This window comes from Diadema setosum, chromosome 19 (genome assembly GCF_964275005.1).
Source record: "Diadema setosum chromosome 19, eeDiaSeto1, whole genome shotgun sequence".
Taxonomy (NCBI): Eukaryota; Metazoa; Echinodermata; class Echinoidea; order Diadematoida; family Diadematidae; genus Diadema; species Diadema setosum.
In genome coordinates, this window is record NC_092703.1 from 20,574,388 (window position 1) to 20,600,214 (window position 25,827).

The following is a 25,827-nucleotide window of genomic DNA, read 5'->3' on the forward strand; positions in this document are numbered from 1 at the left end:
ATTGTCTCCCATTACCCAGCACACAAATCTTCACAAAGTTTCATATTGTAAAACATATTGAAGGTGTAATCCTGTGCAATGAATTACATGTATTACAATGTTCTAACAAAAAAATTTGGGGGGGGGGGAAGGGGATGTATTTTTTATCATTCAAAATGCTGATGTTTGTTGTAATGTAATTGTACACAAACCAGTGGTAACCTGTAACCAATGTCAGTGTCTTGTGAAAACATGTTCGATTTTATAATTCAGCATTTTCTTTCTTAATCTTACAACTAATTTTGATGAAACTTCCAACATACTGTTTGTCATTTTTTGCTCTGTGCATTAAAGTGAACTTGAAACATGGGAACGTATGTACACTGTTAATCAACACACACACTCAAGTACATAAAAACATAATACACATGCCCACAATAGACATGGATAAGAGCCATAGTGATATGTTTGCTTCATTTTCACGTACGAGTGTAAATTTATTGCAAATGTGGCAGAGATGAAAGAGGTGGGTGGAAGAATATACGAAGGCTGATATAATACAAGGAAACCCCATTGTGACGAGTTTACTTACAAAGTGCAAATGTAGCATGTTAAAGAAGGTGAATTTGGTGATCCTAATTTTACAGTACTGCATTTAGCTGGTCTATTTTTTCAGTATGTTTATTAGGTACCAGTTATATACCCCCCAAAAGTGTAAAGTCGCGTATAGTTCGAGAAGAACAAAGTTCTTTCCTGTTTTTTTTTTTTTTTAATTCTCTTTGGCTGTTGATGTAATGATATGATGGATATACATGTATTACAATACCCAGTCCAAACTACCTTTCTACATCAAAGTGTTCATGTGGCTATGAAGGTAGTACACACAAAACTTTCACAGCCTTTGTTATAGCGATATAACAGTAACTTATTGTATCTGCACATAGCTATCTGAAATATATACATGTATTTAATTTTTAGTCTCTCACTTTCTCTCTCCCTCTGTCTTCTGCTTCTCTCTCTCTCCAACTTGGATTTATTTCTATTTTCTCGCTAAAATCAACCACTTTTGGGCACTGACTTTAGTATGCTCTTTTGACTGACAGGAATTTGAATTGCCATAAAGACACTGACCACTAAAAAAATAAAGCACTCTTTGCCACACGGCTCTCTGTTCTCACATTTTCTTATCCCATACACACTGAATTTCTTTAAACACTGCATCATTTAGTACAGGTTTGTTTACACATTATTCAATATTCCTCCACTCTACACAGTCTACAACAGCCCCTTATTACAACTGTGCTCCCAATCCAATATCTTAGTCTTCACAATCATTTTTCCAATTCAATGTTAGATGGAGTCATTGTGCATTTGTGACTCATTATCTTGAAAGCCTGATCATCATTTCACCAAACAGTGATTTTCTGCTTTTGGTATTTTGAAATTCTACCAACTTCAACGATGAAAAGTTCATCTCATTTTATTAAAAAAAGAAGAAGAAAAAAAAAAAAAAACATATCACAGAATCGATGAGAAAGCCAGCAACAATACATGTATAAACACAGTTCTCAGACAACCAGCTATAGGGCTCACACGGATAAATATTTCTCCATAGAGACGTGTGTTAAAATTCAAAATTCAAAAAATTCTGTAAAATAGCTGAGAGAAATGAAGTGTTTCATCTTCACTAACCTGAAAAAGTTAGATATTACCCTTTCATCCATCAAATTTCAAAGGGGGGGGGGGGGGGGGTTCTCAAGCTCAATCTCTGTCCAAGGATTTGCAAAGCCAGACTATGAGTTCTTTTCACTCAAAAAACCTATTTTCTGTACGTGCACCCAATGAAATATAGTCCCTTGAAATTCCATGAGAAAAGCTTTCATCTTCAACCAAAATGCAGTTTGTAGGGGAACGCATACTCAATGTCTGCAGCAATTCAGTTTTTTGGCAAACTGCATTTCTGATTTTTAATTATTTTTTTTTATTTATTTTAGTATCTGTGGTACGATTTTGTGATGCAGTCAGGGATATTCCATTATATTTACAGGTGTGAGCACTTTAATGTTTATATGGGGTCAAGCATGAAGCAGGTTAGGCACCTAAACACAATATGTTGAATTCCCAGCACCATGCTTTTTGAAAAACTGCAAAGTTTCAAAAATTATTACACCTGTATTTTTTTTCACTTTTGTACAGAAGGTTGATAAAATGTCAAATTTTTCAAACTCAAAAAAAGAAGAAAAAAAAAACACACACACATATATCTCATTTATTTTAGAAACGTCTTTTTATTTAACCCTATTCCCACGTAAGAAATAATTACAAAGCCAAATTTTTGCTTCAATATTATTGTTGAGGATATTGAAAAGAATATGTTCACCAAAATTTAGAAGTCTTGGAGCTTTATTTTTTTATTTATAGGCAAAAAAAAAAAAAATATTTTTGCATAAATTATCACAAATTAATTTATATAAAATACATAAATTAAAATTTGAAAATCAAACTATACAGTCTTGTAGATTACATTGGCCTCTACCTTAGTGCAAATTTTCTCGAGGATCGCGTGATCCATGACCGAGATGTGAAGGGGGAGGCCAAAAAGGGGTGGGGTGAAGATGGCAAGTTCACCAGAGTCAACTTTGTCACAGAGGCACCAGCCTGTATTGGTCTCCATGGTTACCAATCAGCAAACTGCTTGAACAGTTGGGGATTGTTCCTTCCCCTAGTATTTCATCTTTTCCCACCACAGCTTGGTCAGCTCCTTTGGCATTTTTTTCTTTCTGCTTCACAGAAAGACTTTCCAAACATCAGACTTGGCTGTCTGTGGCTTAGCTTATCGGAATTGAAGGACTTCCAGCATTCATGAATCAAAATCATGGAGACAGCTATGTATTGCATGCATCTCGAAAGACAAGGATAATTCCAAAATCAAGGAAATTTATATTCTTTAGTCAGCATGTGCAGAAATGACTAATTTCTAGGGGAGCCCTCCTGCCTAAGTCGGTATGAAACTGTTGACTAGCCTGAGAACCTTCCCTTGGCTGTATTTTAATATCAGTTCAAACATGAGGAGCTCCAGTGAAACCAGTTGCAAACACTTTGAGTCATTTTAAGTGTAAAGCAACTAATTCTGTATCCACAAAAAGTTCTTTTCCAACATGATCCTGTAAACTGCCTCATCGAAGTCGTCACGTGTTGGACAGGCTCTCACGCATCAATCTGCAGTCGTCGATGGTGAGTTTCCTGATGGCGACCAGGCGAGGTTTGTCGTATGCAGGCATCATTTCTATCGTCATGATGCAGGAGAGATCGATCAGCTCTCGCTGGCAGCGCGCCAAACCCTAGATGCAAATTTACAAAAAAAATAATGAATCAGTCTCAGTTACAAACACAAATGTGCCATCAGGTGTGCATTGTTTAGCGTTACGTAAGGCGATGACAAGCATAAGTGAGCCATCTGCCCAAGACCAGAAAATTCCTCCATGCTGGAATGGTACAAATTTTAGCCTGACATCATATTTCTGTCACAGCCTGTGAACTCACAGTCAGCTTACAGGAGACTGAGTGCACATGTAGCTCAATGTTACAAGAAAAGGAGCTTATACACCTTTACTCAAAAACTGACATCAGGACCAATATATAATTATGTTTTTGATGATTTTGATGATTTTGATGATTCGTATTATTTAATGTTTTTTTTTTTTTTTTTTTTTTTTTTTTTTTTTTTTTTTTTTCCGGGGGGGGGGGGGGGGGGGGGGGGGCTTGAGGTCAAATGTCAAATGCCAAGTGAAAATAATTTTGTTTATATATATTTGGGAAATGGTTCAAGGAACTTTCATGGAATTACATGAATATGTATGTATTGGTGGGCAGAAATTGTTTTGAAAATATTACGGTTAAAGGTCAAACATAAAGTGAATATGTGATATTTTGTTTTTGTCTCATACCCGGAAATGGTTTAAGGTATAATGTAATTTTATGGAATTTAATGAATATTCATGTACTGATTGGCAGTGATTATTTTGGAAACTTTAGGGCCAATGGTCCATGTCAATTCAAATTTTCATTATTTCTTGTGTATGCAGTGTCTGAGAGTTTCTTTCTTGTTCGAATTGTTCTTGTTTTGTGTGAGCCTGCGTGTCATCTTGATTTTGTAATTTTACATTTGTATTTTTATGTAATACTGTGTATGTATATTCGCACTTTTGTAAAATCATTTGTAATTCAGCCTCAGGCTGCGATCAATGATTTGTTGAATAAAGATACCATTAATAATAATAATAATAATGATAATTATCTGATAATCAATTCTAAGTAACACTTTTTTTGATGAACATTCAAGTGCTGCTCATGTCTTATAGCATTTGCTGTTTCCATGGCTTCTGTACTTGCAGCCCTTTGGAGTCTTGCCCAAAACAAGTCCATGGTAACAAAACAAAAACAACAACAACAAAAAACCATGTGGTATTCACAGGACAGTAGGTAATGATAGCATCTTTTTGCACTGTTAAATACAGAGTCAAAATAGCTGCTCTCTGAACCTGATGGCTATAAAAAATACACAAACACACACACACACACACACACAATGAAAAATTGGGATGAAATCTAAAATATCTTGTGGAACTCTTGTGGCTCATTGGATAAGACCAGAAACTCTTGATCTTAAGGTTTCAGGTTCAAACCTGCTAGCAGCAGACATATTGCCTGTAGACCAGGCACTTGTCTTAATAGACCAGGCACTTGTCTTAATATTCATTATTCATTATGTTTTCCTTTGGCGGTGACCTAAAGCCACATTTTCCTGCAGTGTTGCTAAAAAACATTTACTTTGCTCCTCAGAGACCGGCAAACTAAGTCTGTACTTGACTCAATTACAAAGATCTGTGTGTCAGCTTGCCATGGCTAATGCTGCATGTGATGATGTTACAACAAAGTTTTGAATAGCTGGTCTTAATCTGACATGTTTGCCGTATCCATCCCCACCCTGCCCTGCACGTAATACCACAGAGGGGACAGCCCACCATGTCATCCATGAGCATCCTACTCTTTAATAGCCAACCAATCAATGTCAAACCTTACACATCCCAAGCTCAGACACAGTGGACTGGTTTTTTTACCTCACTGATGCAGTGTAAATCCAGTTGTCTAAAACCCTATGTGCTTTACACATATCCAGTATTTTTTTTTCACTCAAGTTCTATCCAATTATTGCATAAAACAACTAGAGAAGCACTCTGAGAGCGCAGACCTCCACCAAGCATGCAGCTCATTTCCACCACTAATCTTGTTCTTCCATAGAAATATCAGTGATTTCTACCCATACATACTTATAGCATTGTGTGCTGAAAGTCGCCCGATTTCCCAATATAGAAGCCTTTGTTACGTCATAAACCCTCAGCTGCACGGCGCACCTCGCCCTAGCAGAAACTGTAGAGCACGCACTTTAGTGCGCGCATGCAAACCTCAAATACCAACACAACACAACACCCCAACAAACACAGTTCTGTTCAGACCTTGTGCATCCCAGAAAGGCTGCACTGCACTTACTTGCTTGACTTCATTCTTAATCTTTTCCGCTTTCTCTTTACTGGCAGCCTGCACTTGATTTCGCATACTCTAGAATACGGAGAAGTATGCACAGAAATAGGAAAAGTGATATTTAGAGAAGGGCTTCAATAGCAGAAACTTGGCATGACATCTGCATTAAAAATTTTCATAAAGAAAAGTAGAAGATATCTGTAGGGAAATAGGCAGAACAGGAAGTATAAAGAGAAAGTCATGACTGTTATCTTTGAACACCTTCATGAAATTGACACATGTATGGCCACATTTCTCTTTATTAGTTTTGAAAACAAATATCTAAATAATTTCCAGGCCACGTTGAGTTTCAGTATCAGCATTAGAACAAAGGATTTCTAACATGCATAAAACAAATCATTAAGAAAGCTATAATCAGAAAATACCCCATCCCCCCCCCCACAAAAAAAAAATGAAAATCACTGAAAGACAAATCAGTCCAGCCTGTTAAAGGAAACCAAAACCCAAAGAGAAATGTGGATTGAGTGAAAGCAGCAACATTAATAGAACACATCAGTGAAAGTTGAGGAAAATCGGACAATTGATGCAAAAGTTATGAATTTTTAATATTTTGGCGTTGGAACCGCTGGATGAAGAGACTACTAGAGGTTATGACGTATATGTGGACAACAACATAAAGAAAATATATTATAAAAGGGAATTCCACAGAAATTCACTTTTCTAGCAAAATGAAAGAGCACTTGACTAACCGCTTTAAGAAAGCAGGGGGAACAATTGCTACCCTTAACGTCAATATCAAGTTGATGGAATGTGTAATTTTCATGATTTGTGTGTGTGTGTGTGTGTGTGCGTGTGTGTGTGTGTGTGTGTGTGTATGTGGAATTCCCTTTATATCTTCTTCATATTGTTGTCCACACATGATGCCATAACCTCTAGTAGTCTCCTCATCAAGCAGTTCCAACACCAAAACTTTAAAAATTCATAACTTGTGCATCGATTGTCTGATTTTCCTCAAACTTTCACTGATGTGTTCTACCAATGTTGCTGCTTTCACTCAATCCACATTCTCTTTGGGTTTGGGTTTCCTTTAAAAACAGAGGAACTAGATATGTGTACCTTATTATCTATGATCACAAACAAAAAACAAAAGAATGAAATGTTCTCAAGATTATTACCTGCATTTCGGGGACTGAAAAGCCAATCAATTCTGTCAGGACCTGAAGTTCAGTCATTCATCATTGGGGGAAAAAACGAAAATTAATCATAAACACTTCTTGTGTGAGAAAGAACAAGATCTGCAATATTTGGTAATCACAATGATCACACAAATGATGAAACTTTTGAATGAGAAATACAATTAAATATATATATATATATATATATATATATATATATATATATATATATATATATATATATATATACATATCAATTTTTACAATCTTTGACGTGTTACCTATATTTTAAAAAAAGTTAAATGTAAGTGATATTGATCATTGCTTTAGTTTGTCATACATTCAAGAGATAAACTACATGACATAAGCACTTATTCTTAAACAGGCTCCTCCTGTTACAACAAAGTCCACAGAACTGGCAGTTTTCTTTTGTTATACAGTGGACTTCCATTATAACGAAGTCCTCGGGACCAACAGTTTCCTTTCGTTCTATCAAAATTTCGTTATAACTGAACAATAAAAATATGTGGAGAGGAAAATGCTGCGGCCTGAAATTTTACTTCATAGAAACCGGAATTTTGTTATAACCACGTTTGCTATAACGGGAGTGCACTGTATCAAAATTTCTCTAATATCAAAGATATATACCAAAAAGTAGATAGTAATTTTGGGACATGAGTTTTTACTTTGTTCTAAACAAGAATTTCATTATAACTGCGTTTCTTATAACAGGCGTGCACTGTACTGTAAAAGTGGATATTTTCGCGTGACTAATTTTTTTGCACTCGGCCGGATCAGATGACTCTTGCATGTTTTTAATTCCGCAGAATCAAGACATCAATTACTGGAACATATGGCAAGCATAGATATTTGCGTGCTTTTATCTTTGCGCTAGTTTTTGGTTGCGCAAAATGCACAAAAATTTCCACTTTTACAGTATAGGCCTACTGAAGAAAGTCAGGCATTTAACCCTAAAGGGGCCGGGCTTTTTTGGCTATGCTCAGACCGGGGGGGGGGGGGGGCGGAATCCGCCCCCCCCCCCCCTGAGATCTCGGCCATCGGCGGTGCGATCGCGATGAAATTTTGCATGCGTGAGACCCGCGTCATAATCTACAAGATTGTGTTATAAGATTTTTTGAAACAATCAATTTCTAATTTTAATTAATTAATTATGCAAATTAAGCTCAAGGTGATATTTTAGCTTAATTAAAAGCATTGAGAGTCTAATTTTTGATCTGTAAATCTGTTTTAGCATATTCAACAATTGTACATCACAAAAACTTCCAAAACTCATTTCAATTCTTATGTATTTTATTGTTTTCAGAATTTCTTATGTATTTCTTTGTTTTTCAACTTTTGTTTTTTCTTTGTTTTTTCATTGGAAATTGTCACTGACCACTTTTCTACCATAATTAGCACAAAATTAATCAATGAAAGTGATTAATTGTAAAAATAATCAGGTTTTTATGCCTTTCATGACAGAGCACTGTTTTCCATAGGAAATGTACACAAAATCACAAAATTGTGCCCGTTTTGGAGCGACATGCCATTACAAAAATGGGCGTGGCTTCGCAAAAGTATGCGCAGACGTTGCAAATTTGGTCTCAAAAGTTGCGCGAGACTTGAACGAAGAAAGTCAAGAAGCCTCGCGATGAGGCCTTCTCGCGTTACAGAATTATAGCGCGAAACGTCGAGGGGGGGCGGATTCCGCCCCCCCCCGGCCCTTTTAGGGTTAAATGTATACTGCTAATCATATGAATTTCATTTCTTTGGTCGTGTAGTTGTACGGAGTCTCAAATCCCTACTCAGCTTCTACTCCATACCCAAGCTTTGCAGTCAGCAATACTTATTGCTGATTTTGCTAGCAAAGAGGGTCTTATACAATGTTCATTCATTGGAACCTTGTTATAAAGAGGTCGAATACAGCAAGATATGCAATTTATTATAACAACGTAATTTTGAAGGTCCCATTCACTTTATATCCTCCTGTTTTTATCCCTGATATAGCGAGATACCCAATATAACCAAGAAATTTCAGAAGTCCAAAGCAGCTCATTATAACATGGTTCCCCTGCGTATATGTATGCTTCTTGTAGAAAGAAAGAGAGAAAATAATGAATCAATTTGTGCAAAAAATGCACCTTCCTGACATTTTGATTGCATGACAAAAGAAGTCTACAAATCATCGCATCCCTCCCCGCTTTACTTACCGGATCTGAGATGTCGACATCTAGGGACATGGTGCCGTCATTGATCTTGGCGATCAGATTCCATTCTGGGATGTGTGATAGGCCGGACACCAGGGTCATGATGAAACCCTACGAGACAATAAAATTGCCACCAAAAACACCAATCACTGTCAATCACCAATCACTAAATGGCTTTCTCCATCACCACATACAAAGTATCACTGAACTCAAATTATGCCACTATCTGAAAAACTACAGATGCTGTGATTTACATGTTGTCGCTGACAATGACATAATATTAATCCACTAGTTACTGTCATTGGAACAATAAATAAATAGATTAACAATTTCCTGTAAATGGTAGGAGACCCTCCGTTCAATACTTAGGGAAAACACTGAAAAAAGTTCCAAAGATTCATCAACTCTAAACTCTCCCATTGGCTTGTGTACAAAATATCGCCCAAATCATGTCTTTGTTTGATAATCAAGCTTGTACAATCCTTCCCCTCTACATAACATTGTGTTTTTGGTGGGGTTTTTTAACACAGCAAAAAGGTGATGTCAAAGATGCAAATATTCTTCTTCAAAAAAAAAAAAGAAGAAACTGTGGCAAAGATTTGGTGTGTAAGTGATAAATGGGAAGCTAACGAGGCCTATGATTTGCACATGACGCTGGTCACTATTCCATCAAAACATGTGAAACTTTAAATTCCATAATTTTCTCACTCATTCTGATGGGAACTTTATCACTCTGTTTATGTGATTTCATCATATCTATCAAAGCCAATTTGAAGATATCATGGAATCACACTCTAATTGGACAACTTTCAAGACTGCCACGTTTATAGCGCCACACAGAAATTGTTGGAAATTAACAACATCGAGGGCGCACTCACTTTGATGTCAAATTGGCAAGCTTCTCTCCGAGCGATGGCATCTTCCATGTCTATCAGGTAGATGAAGGGGAATTTCACATTCTTCTCTGTGAAACAATAAGATGTCGACTTCAGTTTTATAGAAAGAATGATTCATGTCAAAATTATGGCTGAACAGCCACTGTATACTGCCTGAGCTTAAATTTTCCAAATCACTTCTTACAAACTCCTCCAAATGGTGCTTGTTGCAGTGAAGAAATGTCTGTTTCTCTAAAATACTAACATTGAGAGATAATATGAAACAGGGTACTTGTCCGCGAGGCTGTGTCTGGCATAAGATGTAACAATGCCTCCAGTAACACTTTGTGGCAGAGGCATAATAAATCTTTCTTTTAATTCTTTTACATGGAGTAATCTTGTAAATGTGCCACCATTGAAATCAGGTCTACACAATCTCTATACAACATGCTTTATTCTTTTCTCTCTTATAGACCAATTAAGTCCTGGAGGAATTTTGTTGCAGAAATGATCATCTTTATAAAAATCTGTCACAGCACAATCATCATTTTGTCATCATTAAAATGACTTCCCTTATTTCACTGCATAATCTTATAATAACAGAAAGATTAGATGGAACTGATTAAATCAATTGAGTCTGCACAAGATCAGAAATCTAAAAACTTGTTAATTTGAGAGAAAAATGAAACTTCAATTTTCTAAAATGTGTTACCAATTTAAGAAGAGTTTAGAAAAGAGAATTTTTGAATTTCTGCCACCATCACAAACAAAAATAGATGAATATCAAGAGGCTCACATAAAAGGTCACTTTTTACTCAACCGTATGAGACTACTGATAAATAGTAGCATTTGTAGGAACAAGATACCTCTTCAAATCACAGAAATGTGGACTTTGGGACTTGATGAGTTAAATCACAAATGCAATGCAACTTTCCTCACCAACTTCTATTCGCCTCCTCTTGGCTGTGCTCTCCCCTGGCCTTACGTTTTGACTCGAATGGCTTTCACGGGATTTTTCTTGTGACAATGGCTCTTGCTTGATGGTTTTCTTGGTTGCGTGAGTCCTGGAGCGTGATTCTTCAGTATGGTGCGGTCCACCTCTCGACAAACTAATCCTGCTCAGGGTGGAAGCCTCCGGCTGTCTTGCTGGTAGCGATGCACTAGCCACACTCGACTGCCCCGCCTTTCTTTGGTTGGAGTCCGCTTTAAAGAGGGGTGTAGCATTTGCCACTTGAAACGATGCGGCTCGAAGCGGAGCCACCGAAGCAACTACCGCTCCCTGATGGCCCCTGACGTGACCCTGACTGGATCTCTTCTCTGATTTTATCGCACGTGATTCCGTGCTGGAGGAAGGCCGCAGCGGTGTTGAGGTCAGCATCCTTGATGAATTGTTTGGAAGTTGTTTAACCGAATGCTTGGAGTCACTACTCTCCCCTTGAGGACATGGCTGGTGCCCCGCCCTGCCAACATGCTCCCGCTGATTTCTACCCAGGTCCTGTTGGAAGTGATCCTCCCACTCCATGGCCAGTAGCTGCTCCTCCTCATCCTCATCCAGCTCCCATAAAGCCTCTTCTTTCTTGACTGGACCTCTACTCTTCATCTGGAGAGACCGAGAGACAGACAGGCAGACAGACAAATGAACATGACAAACAGACAGAAAATAAAATGAGGGAGAGGGAGGGAGTAGAGGACAGAGAAAGGAGAGAAGGGGGACAGAGATAGATGGACATTAATATGGAGGGGAAGAGAGAAAGAGAGAAGAGATGGAAAGAAAGTGTGAAGTAAGCAGAGTGGATCACAAAGAGATAGAGATAGAGAGATAGAAATTGGAGAGAAATGAAGAGAGATAGACAGCAATGCAATTATCATTATTCGCTGTCTTATGTATTTCTGAGGGTCCAATATCGTACAAGCTTTGCTTTTTATAGGGACCCTCCATTTCCAGTCCCATCCTTAATTAACTTGCACTATAATGAAAAAGAAGAGGGGATGAATGAGACCATGTGTACTGGTCAATGGAAGACTTGCACTGCCATAACACAATATTATTATTTCTACTAATTTCCATTAGTGGTTCCACCTACTATCTGTGTTTGTCAAATACATGTGAAACCTTAGAATTCCATAACTTTGTCTGAAATTGATGCAAGTTCTACTATTGTGTTTGGTTGACTTTAGTCCCTCTTGTTGTGTTGAGAGCAGAGAATAATGAGACAGTGGAGAGCAAGGTGTGCATTCAGTGACTGACTTTAATGGAACTGCCAGTTTCAGCTTTGTGGCAACGTGGACAAAACACATTCTTGCTGATGTAAATTCATGTGCAACATGTCGAGATGGTCAAGGAGTGACCAGCTGGTGGCTACAGTGGCTAGTCTTAGCAACTAGACTAGTTGTGCTTAAATACAATGATTGTACAGATGGTACTAATCATTACATCTCTATCAAAACCAAATGGAATATAGAGTTGAACGACACTTGAACCATCCACCCATGATTGCCTACTTATGCAAGTATAGATGAATACTTGGAAAATAAGTAAAATTTCACACTGCACTACTGTAAAAGTGGAAATTTTTGTGCGAGTATTTTATTTCACTCAGCGAGGTGAAATGAATTTTGCATGTTTTTACTCCCACGGAAACAAAGAGGAGAAATATTATGATACATGAGAACCCAAAATTATTTGGGTAATTTAATTTTTGCGCTAGTTATATAATGTCACACAAAATGCATGAAAATTTCCACATTGCAGAAATTTCTATCTTCGCAGTTTATATCTACACAATATCTGAGAAGGCAAGTTACATAGGACACATAATACATTTGTCATCATTACCGTTGTTTGTGCCTGCTGTTGTTGTTGTTGTTGTTGCTGCTGCTGTCGTTCAATCGTCTCCAATTCCTCCATCATGAGTTCGTCCAAGCAGTCGTCATCATCCATGAGGAATTCTTGCTCCACCGTACCCCGCCCTGGTGGGCCCCATCCAGCCCCTGGAGTGGAGCCCCGCCCACCAACAGCTTCCGCCTTTACAGATGATGACCTGTGACACAATCCAGTGAGAAAAAGCATTGCCCGACGATTACAGGAATGCCAACCTTGTATTAAACAGCATTGCCAACTCATGGGAGCCAAGCTAGCTCATCACTACTATCACATCATTTCTACTCCATAGCATTAGATTTTCTTGCGTTCTATGTTTCATTTTGTAGTGTATTGTCCTTCTGCTTTAATCAATGCAGAATACAGCACAGATACAACTTCTATGTTTGCAAACAAATTGTGTTCTTCACCACAAAGTTTGGTGTAGGCAATACGGTGAGATTGGTGGTTGGTGCCAAATGAGTGTTTTAAGGCAGAGTAGCAGAATGCAAGACACAAAATTGATCAAGAAGCATGTAACAGGTCACCCAAAAATTTTCCAGCCATGTTTATATTCATTTAGCAGAGATCATGGACACGACTGAAACACCACACCAATCAACATGCTTCAATCACTTTTCATCAAAGCAATAACAAAATATCGACCAGCAAGAGCACACACATCTTGAAATCACTTTGCACTCAAAGAGCAGACTATCACATTTTGCCATACCCAGTCCCTCGTCCACCTGAATGGTTCCCAACGAACTCCGTCTTGACTTGTGTCTTTAGCACACTGCTCTTTGTCGAGACACCGGGGGCTGCTTTTCGAACCTTTGGTGTGAATGGCTGGGGTTCTGGACAGTTTCTGATTGACGAGAAAGAATTAAAGAAACAAGACAAAAACTACAATGAACGAGAAGTGTAGCACATTGTGTGAAGCTACTTGGGCAGTGTACGAGACAATTAATGGATGGAATTAACCATCACTCAAGAAATTAATAACTTTGAAATGTATTGTCTCAGGTGTTCTTCACACTTTCAGACTGTTGCACTAATCTTTCTGCATTGGCTAAATGTCTGGACGTTATCATCCTCACTATCAGTGCCAGCATGAATGGTGTGCTACTGAATATTCATAACCCCATAGCTCCCCCGTTTCCCTGGAGACCAGACCGTCTCCACCTCCTTACATGGCCCTGGTGAGAAGCTGCTCCTGACTGTTGGTCTCCTTCAGAGCCTCCACTTCCCCACCAAGGAGCCTGACGTGGGCCGGGGTCAGGAGGATTACGCCGCGCCTGCACATCATTTTGCCGGACAGCAGGATCTGCACAGACAAGAAAGGTATCATCAAATATCTGCTGCACTCACAGCCAAACCTAAGCAACCTCAGAAACCTTTGAAAGGTTCATTTTTGGCCTTGATTTGCATTTACAGTGTTTTCACAATCTCACGTGTCATAAGGAGAAGTATAAGGTACTTTTGAAGTGTCTGTTGTGGGATATAGTGCTGCAGAAAGTAGACAGATGGCTTTTGTCATTTTGTAGTCCAAACAAGATGTACAAACGAGTTCTTGACTGCATCTTGTCATTATTTCTAACATAGTCTCACTTGTGCATTCTTGTGTAAGCACATTGTTTTTATGCTGTATGTTATGGGAGTTTTCTACAAAATAAATTACATGAAGATGGCTGTACAAATAAACAATTGATATATTCCGGATGGCACATGGATGCAAGTCATTTCCCTTGCATAGAGAGCCAAGAGGATACAGTGGATTTTGCCAACTCAAAACGTAGCCCCCAAACAGGTTGACGAGAGTGACAAAAGTAAATGCCACAACCATGAATGGGAAATATTCCGGGACCTTCAGCACTGTGATGGAGAGCGTTGATCTCTCTGCTTCGACATTATCTCTAACCACCAGTCCTGGAGGATTTCTCCCCACCGCTGTTTCTCACCTTGGTTCCTGGAGTGAGCTGCAAGTTGAGGGCAGGAACCATCTGATACTCCATGGCCTGCATGGTATGGTGGCCGTCCGTCAGGGACAGCATCAGAAGCCGGCTCGCCTTGGGCTCAAACTGGGGCATGGGGGAGAAGGAGGAAAAAGGAAATAACAAGCCAATGTCTTCAAAGGGTTATCCTTTTTTTCATGATGTCACTCAGGTGTTTTCTTAATATTTTAATCACCTTCATATCTCTGCAGCTCCCTCAATCATTGTAGTGTAAACCGACTTGCAGATCAAGGAAAACAAGAATAGACCAATAGCCAACAATATACAAATTAACACAAGGAGAGGAAAAGCAGAAATATTGAAGAGGAAATGGGTAATTTACCTTCAACAGTAGTTGGGTTTTACCATCCTCCCCAGATACAGTAAAATCTTGATAACATGAGGTAAAAGCATGGAGAGTCAAGTCATTCAAATCTACAGAGGTTGAAAGTCTAGGTACTTCATGCAAAGTGAACCACTCCCAAAGATATTGCTATATGTAGTACAAATATGTAGTTGATCATACCAAAGGGGGAAGTAGCTAAATTTTCTTCAGAAAAGTTATATAATTACTTCTCATTCTGCCACTGTGGTTTTCCCTCGCAAACTCAAGCACTTAAGAAATCCTCTTGCAAGTCCCATTTCCCAAAATATTTTACTTGCAATATATGTGGTACTGTAAAACATGATATTTATTTATTTGAGAGCAGAAGGCCTTCTTCGCAGCATTAAATTTTTGTGAATTGCCTCTGACATTCAATGCATATAGTGTAGACAAGATCTTTAGCATGCATTCTGATTTCGCAAAACTTGGCTCTTGTGAAATTTGAGAAATTAAAATGTACGCGAACATTCCTCGTTTTACAGTATACAGAGTACTGACTTACCTTCCTTTGAGATACTGGTTCAGCAGACACAGAAACGTTCTCATTCTCTTTGCCTTGCAGTTTGACAAGCTGTGCATATGCCGGAGTGGAAACATCTTGCACACTATTCATCTGTTGGGCATACATACAAGGATATAACAAAATTAGTGTCATGATCACATTTTGACATCAGTATCATCTCCATGAAATATTCATTACAACTAATATTTTTTTAAAGCCCCAGAACAGACTGTCAACCAGTACCAGAATGTTGAGCTAATATCTAGTATCATTCTAGTAACAATTTTTACTTGCCTTTTCTTTTCTTTTTTTTAAGACATCGAGTTGCATCTTCTTCCCCTGCTAATCTAAGTTACAATCGGGAAGCTTAAAACACTAAGGGACATTATTCTTAAATTGTCGCTTTAAAAGGTCACTCTTTCATTGTTTGTTAACACTAAACAACTCTGCATCATTATGAGGTATATAACACCACATATCAGTATAATTCCCCTGCTAAATAGCATACATTAAAACAACAGCACCTAAAAAACAACATCAAAAGCAATAGAACAGAAACAAAATAAACAGGAAATATAGAGAGGGTCAGAGGGTACAACATTCTCACTTGAAGGGCAAAGTTTCCCTGTAGCTCAGTCTTCTGATCTGTCCTAGTCCCAGAGGGGAGGCAGGGAAGGGCAATCTCACTCAGGTCTGAGTCCAGCCACTGCTCGTAGACCAGCTGACATAGTTGGTCAGCGGAACTCACTGTTCCCTGAAACAGGAAATCAAAATACAAGTATATAATAATAATGGGTTTATCAACCCTGATAAGTAATCAAGTTCATGTATTTTGTGTGTGTGTGTGTGTGTGTGTGTGTGTGTGTGTGTGTGTGTGTGTGTGTGTTCCTTTTCCCCTGTATATGAAAAGAGCATGATTTTAATAGCCACCTAGGTACGGTACCTGAAATATTTAATGAAAGAAGCTGCCTAATGAAGTAAAGTAAGCAAGGGTAAGACTAATGTTAAACAGGGAAGCAAAAAAGTGCAAAGCAAACTTTCAGACATAATCAACAGAAAAATGATTGTACCCATTATTGCTAGTATTACATAACCATGTCCGTCTTGCTGGTTTAGATCGAGTTTGTTTGCAGGACATTCCACATTTTCTGATTTTCCCCCTACATTAGAGTCACATCAGGCAGTTCTCTTAGAAATGGAATGGGGGGGGGGGGTGACAATAAGCACTACTTTCACAATGGCACATAGAAAAGAAACTGAGGAAGATGTGGAAAGTAAATTAGGCAATGAAGAATATCCGACACTTATGAGATGAACTGAAATACAATTCCATTCTGTGAGAAGCTTAATTAAGTGGAATCTCAATATGACAAGGTCAGATATCTGATATAAAAAGATAATTATTCGGGTCCAATTCTAGACCGGGGGCCCAGGAGGTTTATTCAACCGAAAAGCGGACAAGCAACTGACCTCATAAGAAGTTTACATGGACCCTGGACATCACAAAAATGCATTGCTGCCGGGTCTCATCGTTGGCCTTCCCGCCAAAATCACGCAATGTATGACGTCACTTCCGGTTGGCCCTTTTCCCAAATTTTTGAGACAGTTTGAGTTGAATGATCATTATTAAGATGTCAGTTTCGGCATCTAAGAGTGTCCTAGATATATTTTATTTGGTATCCAACTATTTTGGAGTATGTATTTACCATCTATTTGCCCATTTTCTATGTGGTAATACTCCTGAGGGTGAATATATTCATGGCAATCATTGTCGACGTCGCTGTTTTAGAGAAAATGACACCTAGATTTTGATCACTTTCTAGAAGATAGTTGTTAATACTCTCTATAAATATCTCAATCTTGTCCAACGGTTGTAAAAATCTATATCCAGCCCTTCTTGTGATTTGAGATAAATCTAGTCTGCTCAAACATTAAAAAGTATAACCCTTCCACCATTTAGAGTAGCGCCCTCTGTGATCCTAACCTTTGCAACACAAAAACTAAACTTTGAAACAAAGCATTATTGGACACATGTTGGAGATTAATGTTCGCAATGCGCACAAAAAAAAAAAATTGTATATCTCGTCAGAATATTATAATGTTCTTCACTTAAAGCTTCTAGATAAGTTATGGAAGAGAGTACAGGAACTAGGCAATATCTAAATTTTGTACATGGGCAAACAGTATTTGCATCATTACGATCAAGAGTCAAACTAAATTCGCAATATTTCGGGACACAGCCTTTAGAATGTCTTCGTCATCACTGACGCTTCCATCACTCTCATCGCTTTCATCACTCTCATCGCTTTGCTCACTCCATGTCTCTTCGGATTCCTCATCGTCTCGGTTTGCATTATCTGAAGGACTGAACGATGAGCCTTCGAGAGATGCGGGGACTGCACTTCCTTGGTACCAGTCTGGTTCAAAGTGCTTCTGGGTAGATTTCCACCCATAGTCTACAAGACTGCCGTGCTGGCTCTTTTCCACATTCTGGCGACATACTGTGCTCTTCGGATGTATTTTTTAAGTGTTGTGGCACAGAGAGGAAGAGAATTAGTAAATAGCAGATGATTTTATTCAGTCTTGCAAGGGGCAGTACCTTTGTCACCTCCACTGCTCATTCGCTTGAAGACATTGTATAGTATCTGGCATCATTTATGTCCAATGTTGCAAAGCCATACAGTGGGCAGATGAAGAATGTGGCAGCTCGAATATCTACTTCCTCGTTTGAGAGAGACTGGAAAGATTTGATGTATGTTGCACTATTTTCCATCTTTTGATAAGGTTTTAATTTCTCTTTCCTGGAGAAACGTGAAGTGAAATCGCAGCCTGTCGGGGAGACCAATATGTGCATCGGTAATGTCAGGTTGCTTCTCTTCGATAACTGCTGCAATTTTTGAGACATCAACTTACCTTTTGTTTTTACCCGAATCAAAGTCTATAATTATTTTTCCTTCATCCGACCTGGCACAGTACAGCAAGATGATGAAGACGTCTGTGTCACTGGACCTAACGAAGATAATGCCCTCTTATTTGCATATTAGCTTCTACATGATGGCCTTGCAAGTGTCTCGGCATATCTGCTTACAGTTGGTTGTTGACATTCCTCAATTCTACAAAGCTTCTGCCATGGGAAACATGCAACATTTTCTGGTCAGTAACTTGTCCATAGTGGGGCTTCCTCCATTCCTACATATATCTTGCAAACTGTCCCTTGACTGAAGAACTCTCGAGTAAATCCTTGCCTCTATAGCGCTGAACCTGATCTGTCCCAGTAATGAAGAATTCATGTGAAATAGAACATTGGAGGTTTCGATCAGGAACGTCTCTGGCTCCTTCAGCTGCGTGCACTCTGTGTACTGCTGTTTTAGATCTCTGCATTTTCTGAGGCAAAGTTTAACATTTTGATTCTGGGAACTGACTTCAGGAACCTGGAACTGTCAGCTGCACATTCATCTTGAAACTCACTCCGTCTTTTCTACCCTCGTTCAAGTGTTGTTAGGAGAAATTGCCTTGTTGTCTCACTGGCCACGTTCCTCGATGAGATATTGATGAGCTCAGAAGGACCATCATAGACAAAGGGGTTGTATGTGTTTTGCCTTTTCCATCGCGGCCACATTCATGGTGTGCCAACGAGTTCGGTCATATTCACCCTCAATTGTACCATTACAAAAAAAAAAAAGAATAATTATATGGTTGTCCATACTCTTATCTATTGAGATACCAAAAATTCATAATTTAGTGCACTCTAAGATGATCATACAGACATGTTATTGATGATGCTTCTCTGGAATCTGTCTCAAAATTTGGAGAAAATGGCCAAATGCCACAAAAAGAACATGGTGCTTTTTACGTTGCAAATTTGATTTGATCAAGATCAAGTGACCATATTTCCAGCATGCTGTTAAATTTGTAACGGTGCCATTGAGGGTGAATATGAACACGGCACACCATACAACTTCGCCGCAATTGCATTGCTCTCTAGATTTCTTGAATCATCAGATGAGGCGGTTATATATGTTGCAACTATGTGATATCTGCCAACGATAACAGCAGGGAAAGGTCTCAAGACGTAGAGGAAGACGCTGCACTGGGTGAACTTTGTGCGAATACGAGAACTTCTTCAAAGACAAGTGAGACAACGAGGCAATTTCTCCTAACAACACTCGAACGAGGGCAGAAAAGACGGACTGAGTTTCAAGGTATGTGCAGCTGCCAGTTCCAGGTTTCTGAAGCCAGTTCCCAGAATCAAAATGTTAAACTTTGATTCAGAAAACGCAAAGAGGTCTAAAACAGCAGTAAAAAAGAATACACGCAACTGAGGGAGCCAGAGACTTTTTCGGACGTATGCTAGCTGTTGCAGCTGAATCAAGTGATACAATCGATCTTAAGCACATTCTTAGCTACCCTCTCATTGAAGTACCTCTTTCGCTGGCCCATCAAGTAATGGGGACACCCCTGAAGACTGAGAAAGCAGCTTTGACAAGGCTGCTTAAAGGGACTGTACAGTACTGGTTGAGGTGATAATTCAGGTTTATATCATTCCTAAGTGAGAAAATGAGGAAACTCTTATGAAAAATGAAAGAGCATGTAATTTTAAAAAGGATTCAACGTTTATTTGATGAAGATTGGTTTTCAAATGGTGAGATATCAAAAAAAAGTGATAATAAAAGGCGACAGGCCACGACTTTTATTAGGATGTCTTTGTTTCACCTTGTTTTTGGATATCTCAGCCATTTCAAACCCGAGTTCCACCAAGTAAACCTTTGAGTCCCCTTTGGATTGCATGCTCTTTGCCATCTCACAGAGTGGTTTCTGAATCTCTCGCAAAATGTTAAAGGGCTCATACAGTTTTGGTTGAGACCTAACTTCAGGTTTTTAACATTCTTCGGTGAGATAATGAGAGTCCTCTTATGAAATATGAAAGAGCATGTAATTCCAAGAGGAATTCAACGTTTATTTGATGAAAATTGGTCATGAAATTACTGAGATACCCAAAACAGAGTAATACTAATAAATTGTGGGACTCACATAGAATTAATATTATGATTGCTTTTTTACTTTGTTTTTGGATGTCTCAGCTATTCTAAAACCGATTTTCATCAAATAAACTTTCAATTCCTCTTAGAATGGCATGCCCTGTACTATTTCATAAGTGATTTCTTGGTATCTCGCAAAAAGTTAAAAGCCAAATCCTCAGCTCAAACAATACTGTACCATCCCTTTAAAAGCTAAATCCTCACCTCAACTAGAACTGTATAGTCTCTTTAAACGGCAAAACGAAGAAACAAATTTTCCTGTGATCTCAGCAAGAATGATTGACGGAGGCATCATCATTCATGAGACAATTCTACAACACAGCAATTCAACATATGGCCAAGGGTCTCTTGAAGAGAGTTTGCTCATGTCGCGGAGAGGAAATTTACTTGGTACTAGATAAAATATACCAATCCCCCTCCATCAAAGATCCTGAGGGAAACCTGCAATGTTCTACCTCACATGAGTTCTTCATTGCTGGGCCAGATCAGGTTCAGCGCCATAGAGGCAAGGATTTACTCAAGAGTTCTTCATTCAAGGAACAGTTCGCAAGATATATCGGAATGGAGGAAGCCCCAGTATGGACAGGTTATTGGGTAGAAAATGTGGTATGTTTCTCAAGGCACAAGCTGTGTAGAACTGAGGAATGCCAACAACCAACTGTAAGCAGATATGCCGAGACACTTGCAAGGCCATCATGAAGAAGCTAATAGGCAAATAAGAGGGCATTGTCTTCGTTAGGTCCAGTGACACAGACGTCTTCATCATTTTGCTGTACTGTGCCAGGTCGGACGAAGGAAAAATAATTATAGACTTTGGTTCGGGCAATAACAGAAGGTAAGTTGATGTCTCAAAATAACAGCAGTCCTCGAAGAGAAGCAACCTGACATTAGCGATGCACATATTGGTCTCCCTGAGAGGTTGCGATTTCACTTCACGTTTCTCCAGGAAAGGGAAAGGAAAACCTTATCAAAAGATGGAAAATAGTGCAACATACATCAAATCTTTTCAGTCTCTCTCAAACGAGGAAGTAGATATTCGAGCTGCCACATTTTTCATCTGCCCACTGTATGGCTTTGCAACATTGGACATAATGATGCCAGATATTATACAATGTCTTCAAGCGAATGAGCAGTGGAGGTAACAAAGGTACTGCCCCTTGCAAGACTGAATAAAATCATCTGCTATTTACTAATTCTCTTCCTCTCTGTGCCACAACACTCAAAAATCACATCCAAGAGCACAGTATGTCGCCAGAATGTGGAAAAGAGCCAGCACGGCAGTCTTGTAGACTATGGGTGGAAATCTACCCAGAAGCACTTTGAGCCAGACTGGTACCAAGGAAGTGCAGTCCCCGCCTCTCTCGAAGGCTCATCGTTCAGTCCTTCAGATAATGCAAACCGAGACGATGAGGAATCCGAAGGGACATGGAGTTAGCAAAGCGATGAGAGTGATGGAAACGTCAGTGATGATGAAGACATTCTAAAGGCTGTGTCCCGAAATATTGCGAATTTAGTTTGACTCTGAATTGGTCATAATGATGCAAATACTGTTTGCCCATGTACAAGATTTAGATATTGCCTAGTTCCTGTACTCTCTTCCATAAATTATCTAGAAGCTTTAAGTGAAGAACATTATAATACTCTGACGAGATATACAATTTTTTGTGCGCATTATACGAACATTAATCTCCAACATGACGTGTCCACGAATGCTTTGTTTCAAAGTTTAGTTTTTGTGTTGCAGAGGTTCGGACCACAGAAGGCGCTACTCTAAATGGTGGAAGGGTTATACTTTTTAATGTTTGAACGGACTAGACTTATCTCAAATCACAAGAAGGGCTGGATATGGATTTTTACAACCGTTAGACAAGATTGAGCTATTTATAGAGAGTATTAACAACTATCTTCTAGAAAGTGATCAAAATCTAGGTGTCATTTTCTCTAAAACAGCGACGTCAACAATGATTGCTGAGATCATATTCACCCTCAGGAGCATCACCACATACAAAATGGGCAAACAGATGGTAAATGCATACTCCAAAATAGTTGGATACCAAATAAAATATATCTAGGATACCCTTAGATGCCGAAATTGACATCTTAATAATGATCCTTAAACTCAAACTGTCTCAAAAATTTGGGAAAAGGGCCAACCGGAAGTGACGTCATACATTGCGTGATTTTGGCGGGAAGGCCAACGATGAGACCCGGCAGCAATGCATTTTTTTGATATCCAGGGTCCATGTAAACTTCTTATGAGGTCAGTTGCTTGTCCGCTTTTCGGTTGAATAAACTTCCTGGGCCCCCGGTCTATTCCTTTCATTTTCTTTTCCTTTATATTTGATAAAACATTGAGATACCCGATATAACAAGGGCATCCCAATCAGCTCGTTACAATGAGGTTCCCCAGTACCAGACAAATGCACCTGTCTCGTAGCTCACCTCATACTCTTGGTGAATCCATTCCACGCAGGCTTGAATCCATTCGTCCAGGACCAAGACATGGCGGGATCTCAACCATCTCTTCACGCTATTTATGTCTGAACCCATGTCAGTCAGGGGCAGCCTGGACGCGCAACCATATCATCCCCACACCAACGCTGACTGGGAGTGGCCTGATGGATCTGATCCTCTCTGACCAAGATGTGATAAAACATTTCAATATCTTTCCCATTCCAAATATCATAAAAATTAAAATTCACTGTATATGTCAATGAGTGATCTCAAAGATTTCAAAGCTTTATCCAGCAATATCTATAAATGATGATTTAACAAATCTAAGCCTTAAGCCTATCCCAATATGAATGAAAACTCCTGGTGTTATAGAACTTTCATCCTTATGAAAAACTCTTGTCAAATACTCCTGATAATGGATATGATACAATTGTATGTGGGCAATGTCAAAGTGTTACAATATACATGGCTTAGGAACAAAATGAATATCAATACAAGCACGTCTAGTCATCTAATGCTATCATTATCAACTGATATCGGTTCTTGGTAAGAGAAAAACATTGAAATTGTGAAGCTAAGCACAATTGATACACAACTCTAATGAGTGATACTTAAACAAGTTCAATATCAGGAATATTTGGGAGAAAAGTCAGTCCTCAGTCCTGGGATCTATTATTGGGTGACAATTATTACTCATACTAGTTTACTACACTATCTGCTACTAAGCACTTGTTGAGTTGTAATCAGTTTTAATCATTAAAAAAAAAAAAGAGTTAACTTGCTACCTGAGCTGAGTTCTCTGCTAGCTGCTAAGATTTAAGGTCATAAATCAGTATGTATGTGCATATTATCAAATTACAATAATTTACAGTGAGTGTTTTACATCACCATTAATTTTCTGATTTGCCATTGTCTTCTTTTTCTTTTTCTTCTTCTATGTTACTGTCCAACATCCCTAAGAAGGGGCCAACGGCCAACCGGACAGGGCATTGCAATGTCCCCAACCAATCTTTTATACTCAGTCTTGTACAAGATATTTAGACAAATCGCATTCATTGCATTGTACTACTAGTACTAGGCCTACTACTAGCTAATCTAAAGTGTGTGCTGGAATAATATTAAACACATGATCACAATTGATGATGCATGATGATAACGTGAATGCATTTTTTGGAAATTGCGGGGCTAAGTGGGCACGATCACGATAGCTAGATGGAGCACGGGCCAATGGGGGTGGGGTCTTGATACAAGTTTACGACGTAATTTTTATACAGCATGCAGCAAGAAGCAAGAGAAAACTTTTCAGAATCAAAGAGCATGGCCATGGGGCCATGACTCAACAACATCATTTAAAATTTATTCATCAAATTATTGTTAAAATGTTAGATCTAAATTTATTAAATTTAATGTTAGGCTACTAGTATTAAAGTAATCAATTGCAAGATCATTGGTTGCATAACTTCAGTGACTTATGCCAGATGGTATGGACTAGCCCGACCAGACGCTTTTAGTATGCTGTGCGAATCGCTACTTACAGCGACTGGGCTGTGTATCTACAGATGTAGTTAGGTATGGACCAAACTGAGCTGAATCAAATGACCATTCATTCGACCAAGGCGACCAAGGCAACCAAGGGCAAGGACAAGGTCCAGGAGTCAAGGTCTCCACATGTCGTACTCGTAGGACCAAAGCACCATCCAATCAAGCATCACAACACCGACATGCGTTGAGTTCTCACCTTTCAGCAAGCCAGTATCATCATCTGGGACGTCGGCACTCTCCTTCCCTGACCTACTTCTGATGATCGATATTGATTGCTTCGGTCTGCGTCTACGTCTGCCTGTTTCCAAAGATATAAACTTTATAGGCCTACTCTAGTGCAAATTAAACGTGGGCAATATAATGACACTAACGTAATACTCAGTGTATGGGACTGAGCAAACCTCTCGCTTCGTGCAGATAGAGGCGGGTTTCGCATAGAAAACTAGGTCTAATGTCTGTAATGAGCACTCTCTCGATCAATCTCACTTACTCAAAACTAGTGTGCAATTTGCCCTGTTTTGTTGCATTGGGTGACAAACACGGTCTAGCTTGCAAATCAGCTGATTGGCGACTTCGGTGCGCCCGTTCACGTTCTTCGCCCCATCTTACAAATCTGGCGCGGCGTGTAGTTTGTGTTGTTGCTGTTGCTGTTGTCAAAAATACGAAAAGATTCAATTTTCTTTTGTTGTTGTTGTACAAGATTTTTAGCGAAAAACCAATGCCAATGCCATGTGCTGCCCTCTCTACACGTGAACTCTGCAATGATTCGTGACTACACTCAATGTCTGGGGCCAACACTTGTGGCCAACACTTGAGTAGGAAAACCTAAATTTTGATAAAACGGGAATTTGCGACACACAAAAATATGGGGAAACGTACTCGGGGCAATGCACTATTAAGTGATGATAATGATGTGATTGGGCAATTCCATAAGGCACCCAACTTGTGACATGCTTATTTTGACACTGAATCAGAAAATCAGCTTTTTGTCGAACATAGCTTTGAGAAAACATTCATCCCTTCAAAGTGAGTGCAAACTAACATTCTAAACTTAAAATGAAGCAATTCAGCGCACAAAATAGCAGTGTATGGGGGAAAAACATGATTCCTTGTGTAAGCGGGACACCATCATGGTGTCCGCTATCATTGATGAGGAACCTTCCATTTTGGCATCTCAATACAGTACTTTCTTTACACTAGTTTTATGTTTGTTTCAATATAAGTGGTCATTTTGAAATAAAGAATCAACTACACTATTATTAAAAAAAAATCAC

General features: G+C 39.0%; 1 protein-coding gene across 1 annotated transcript; it reads right to left on the bottom strand.

The window, feature by feature from the left end:
- Positions 1–2,269: 2,269 nt before the first annotated feature.
- On the bottom strand, positions 2,270–24,585 carry LOC140242323 (recQ-mediated genome instability protein 1-like). The gene is made up of 14 exons (XM_072322063.1): positions 24,547–24,585; positions 23,000–23,191; positions 16,126–16,272; positions 15,519–15,629; positions 14,599–14,718; positions 13,831–13,964; positions 13,371–13,505; positions 12,614–12,818; positions 10,717–11,377; positions 9,781–9,866; positions 8,906–9,013; positions 6,696–6,737; positions 5,530–5,598; positions 2,270–3,320 (listed from the first exon to the last, which is right to left on the bottom strand). The coding sequence occupies exons 2-14, from the start codon at positions 23,105–23,107 to the stop codon at positions 3,168–3,170; spliced, it is 2,079 nt and encodes a 692-aa protein (XP_072178164.1). The 5' UTR covers positions 23,108–23,191; positions 24,547–24,585; the 3' UTR covers positions 2,270–3,167.
- Between the last annotated feature and the right edge of the window lie 1,242 nt (positions 24,586–25,827).

Bases quoted from the DNA above. Each gene is read 5' to 3' on its own strand.
- LOC140242323 (XM_072322063.1), bottom strand. From the start codon at position 23,107: ATGGGTTCAGACATAAATAGCGTGAAGAGATGGTTGAGATCCCGCCAT. The intron at 15,630-16,125 runs GTGAGAATGTTG...TATGCCCAACAG, and splicing joins AGGGAAACTTTGCCCTTCAA to ATGAATAGTGTGCAAGATGT. The intron at 12,819-13,370 runs GTATGGCAAAAT...ATTGTGTCACAG, and splicing joins TCAGGTGGACGAGGGACTGG to GTCATCATCTGTAAAGGCGG.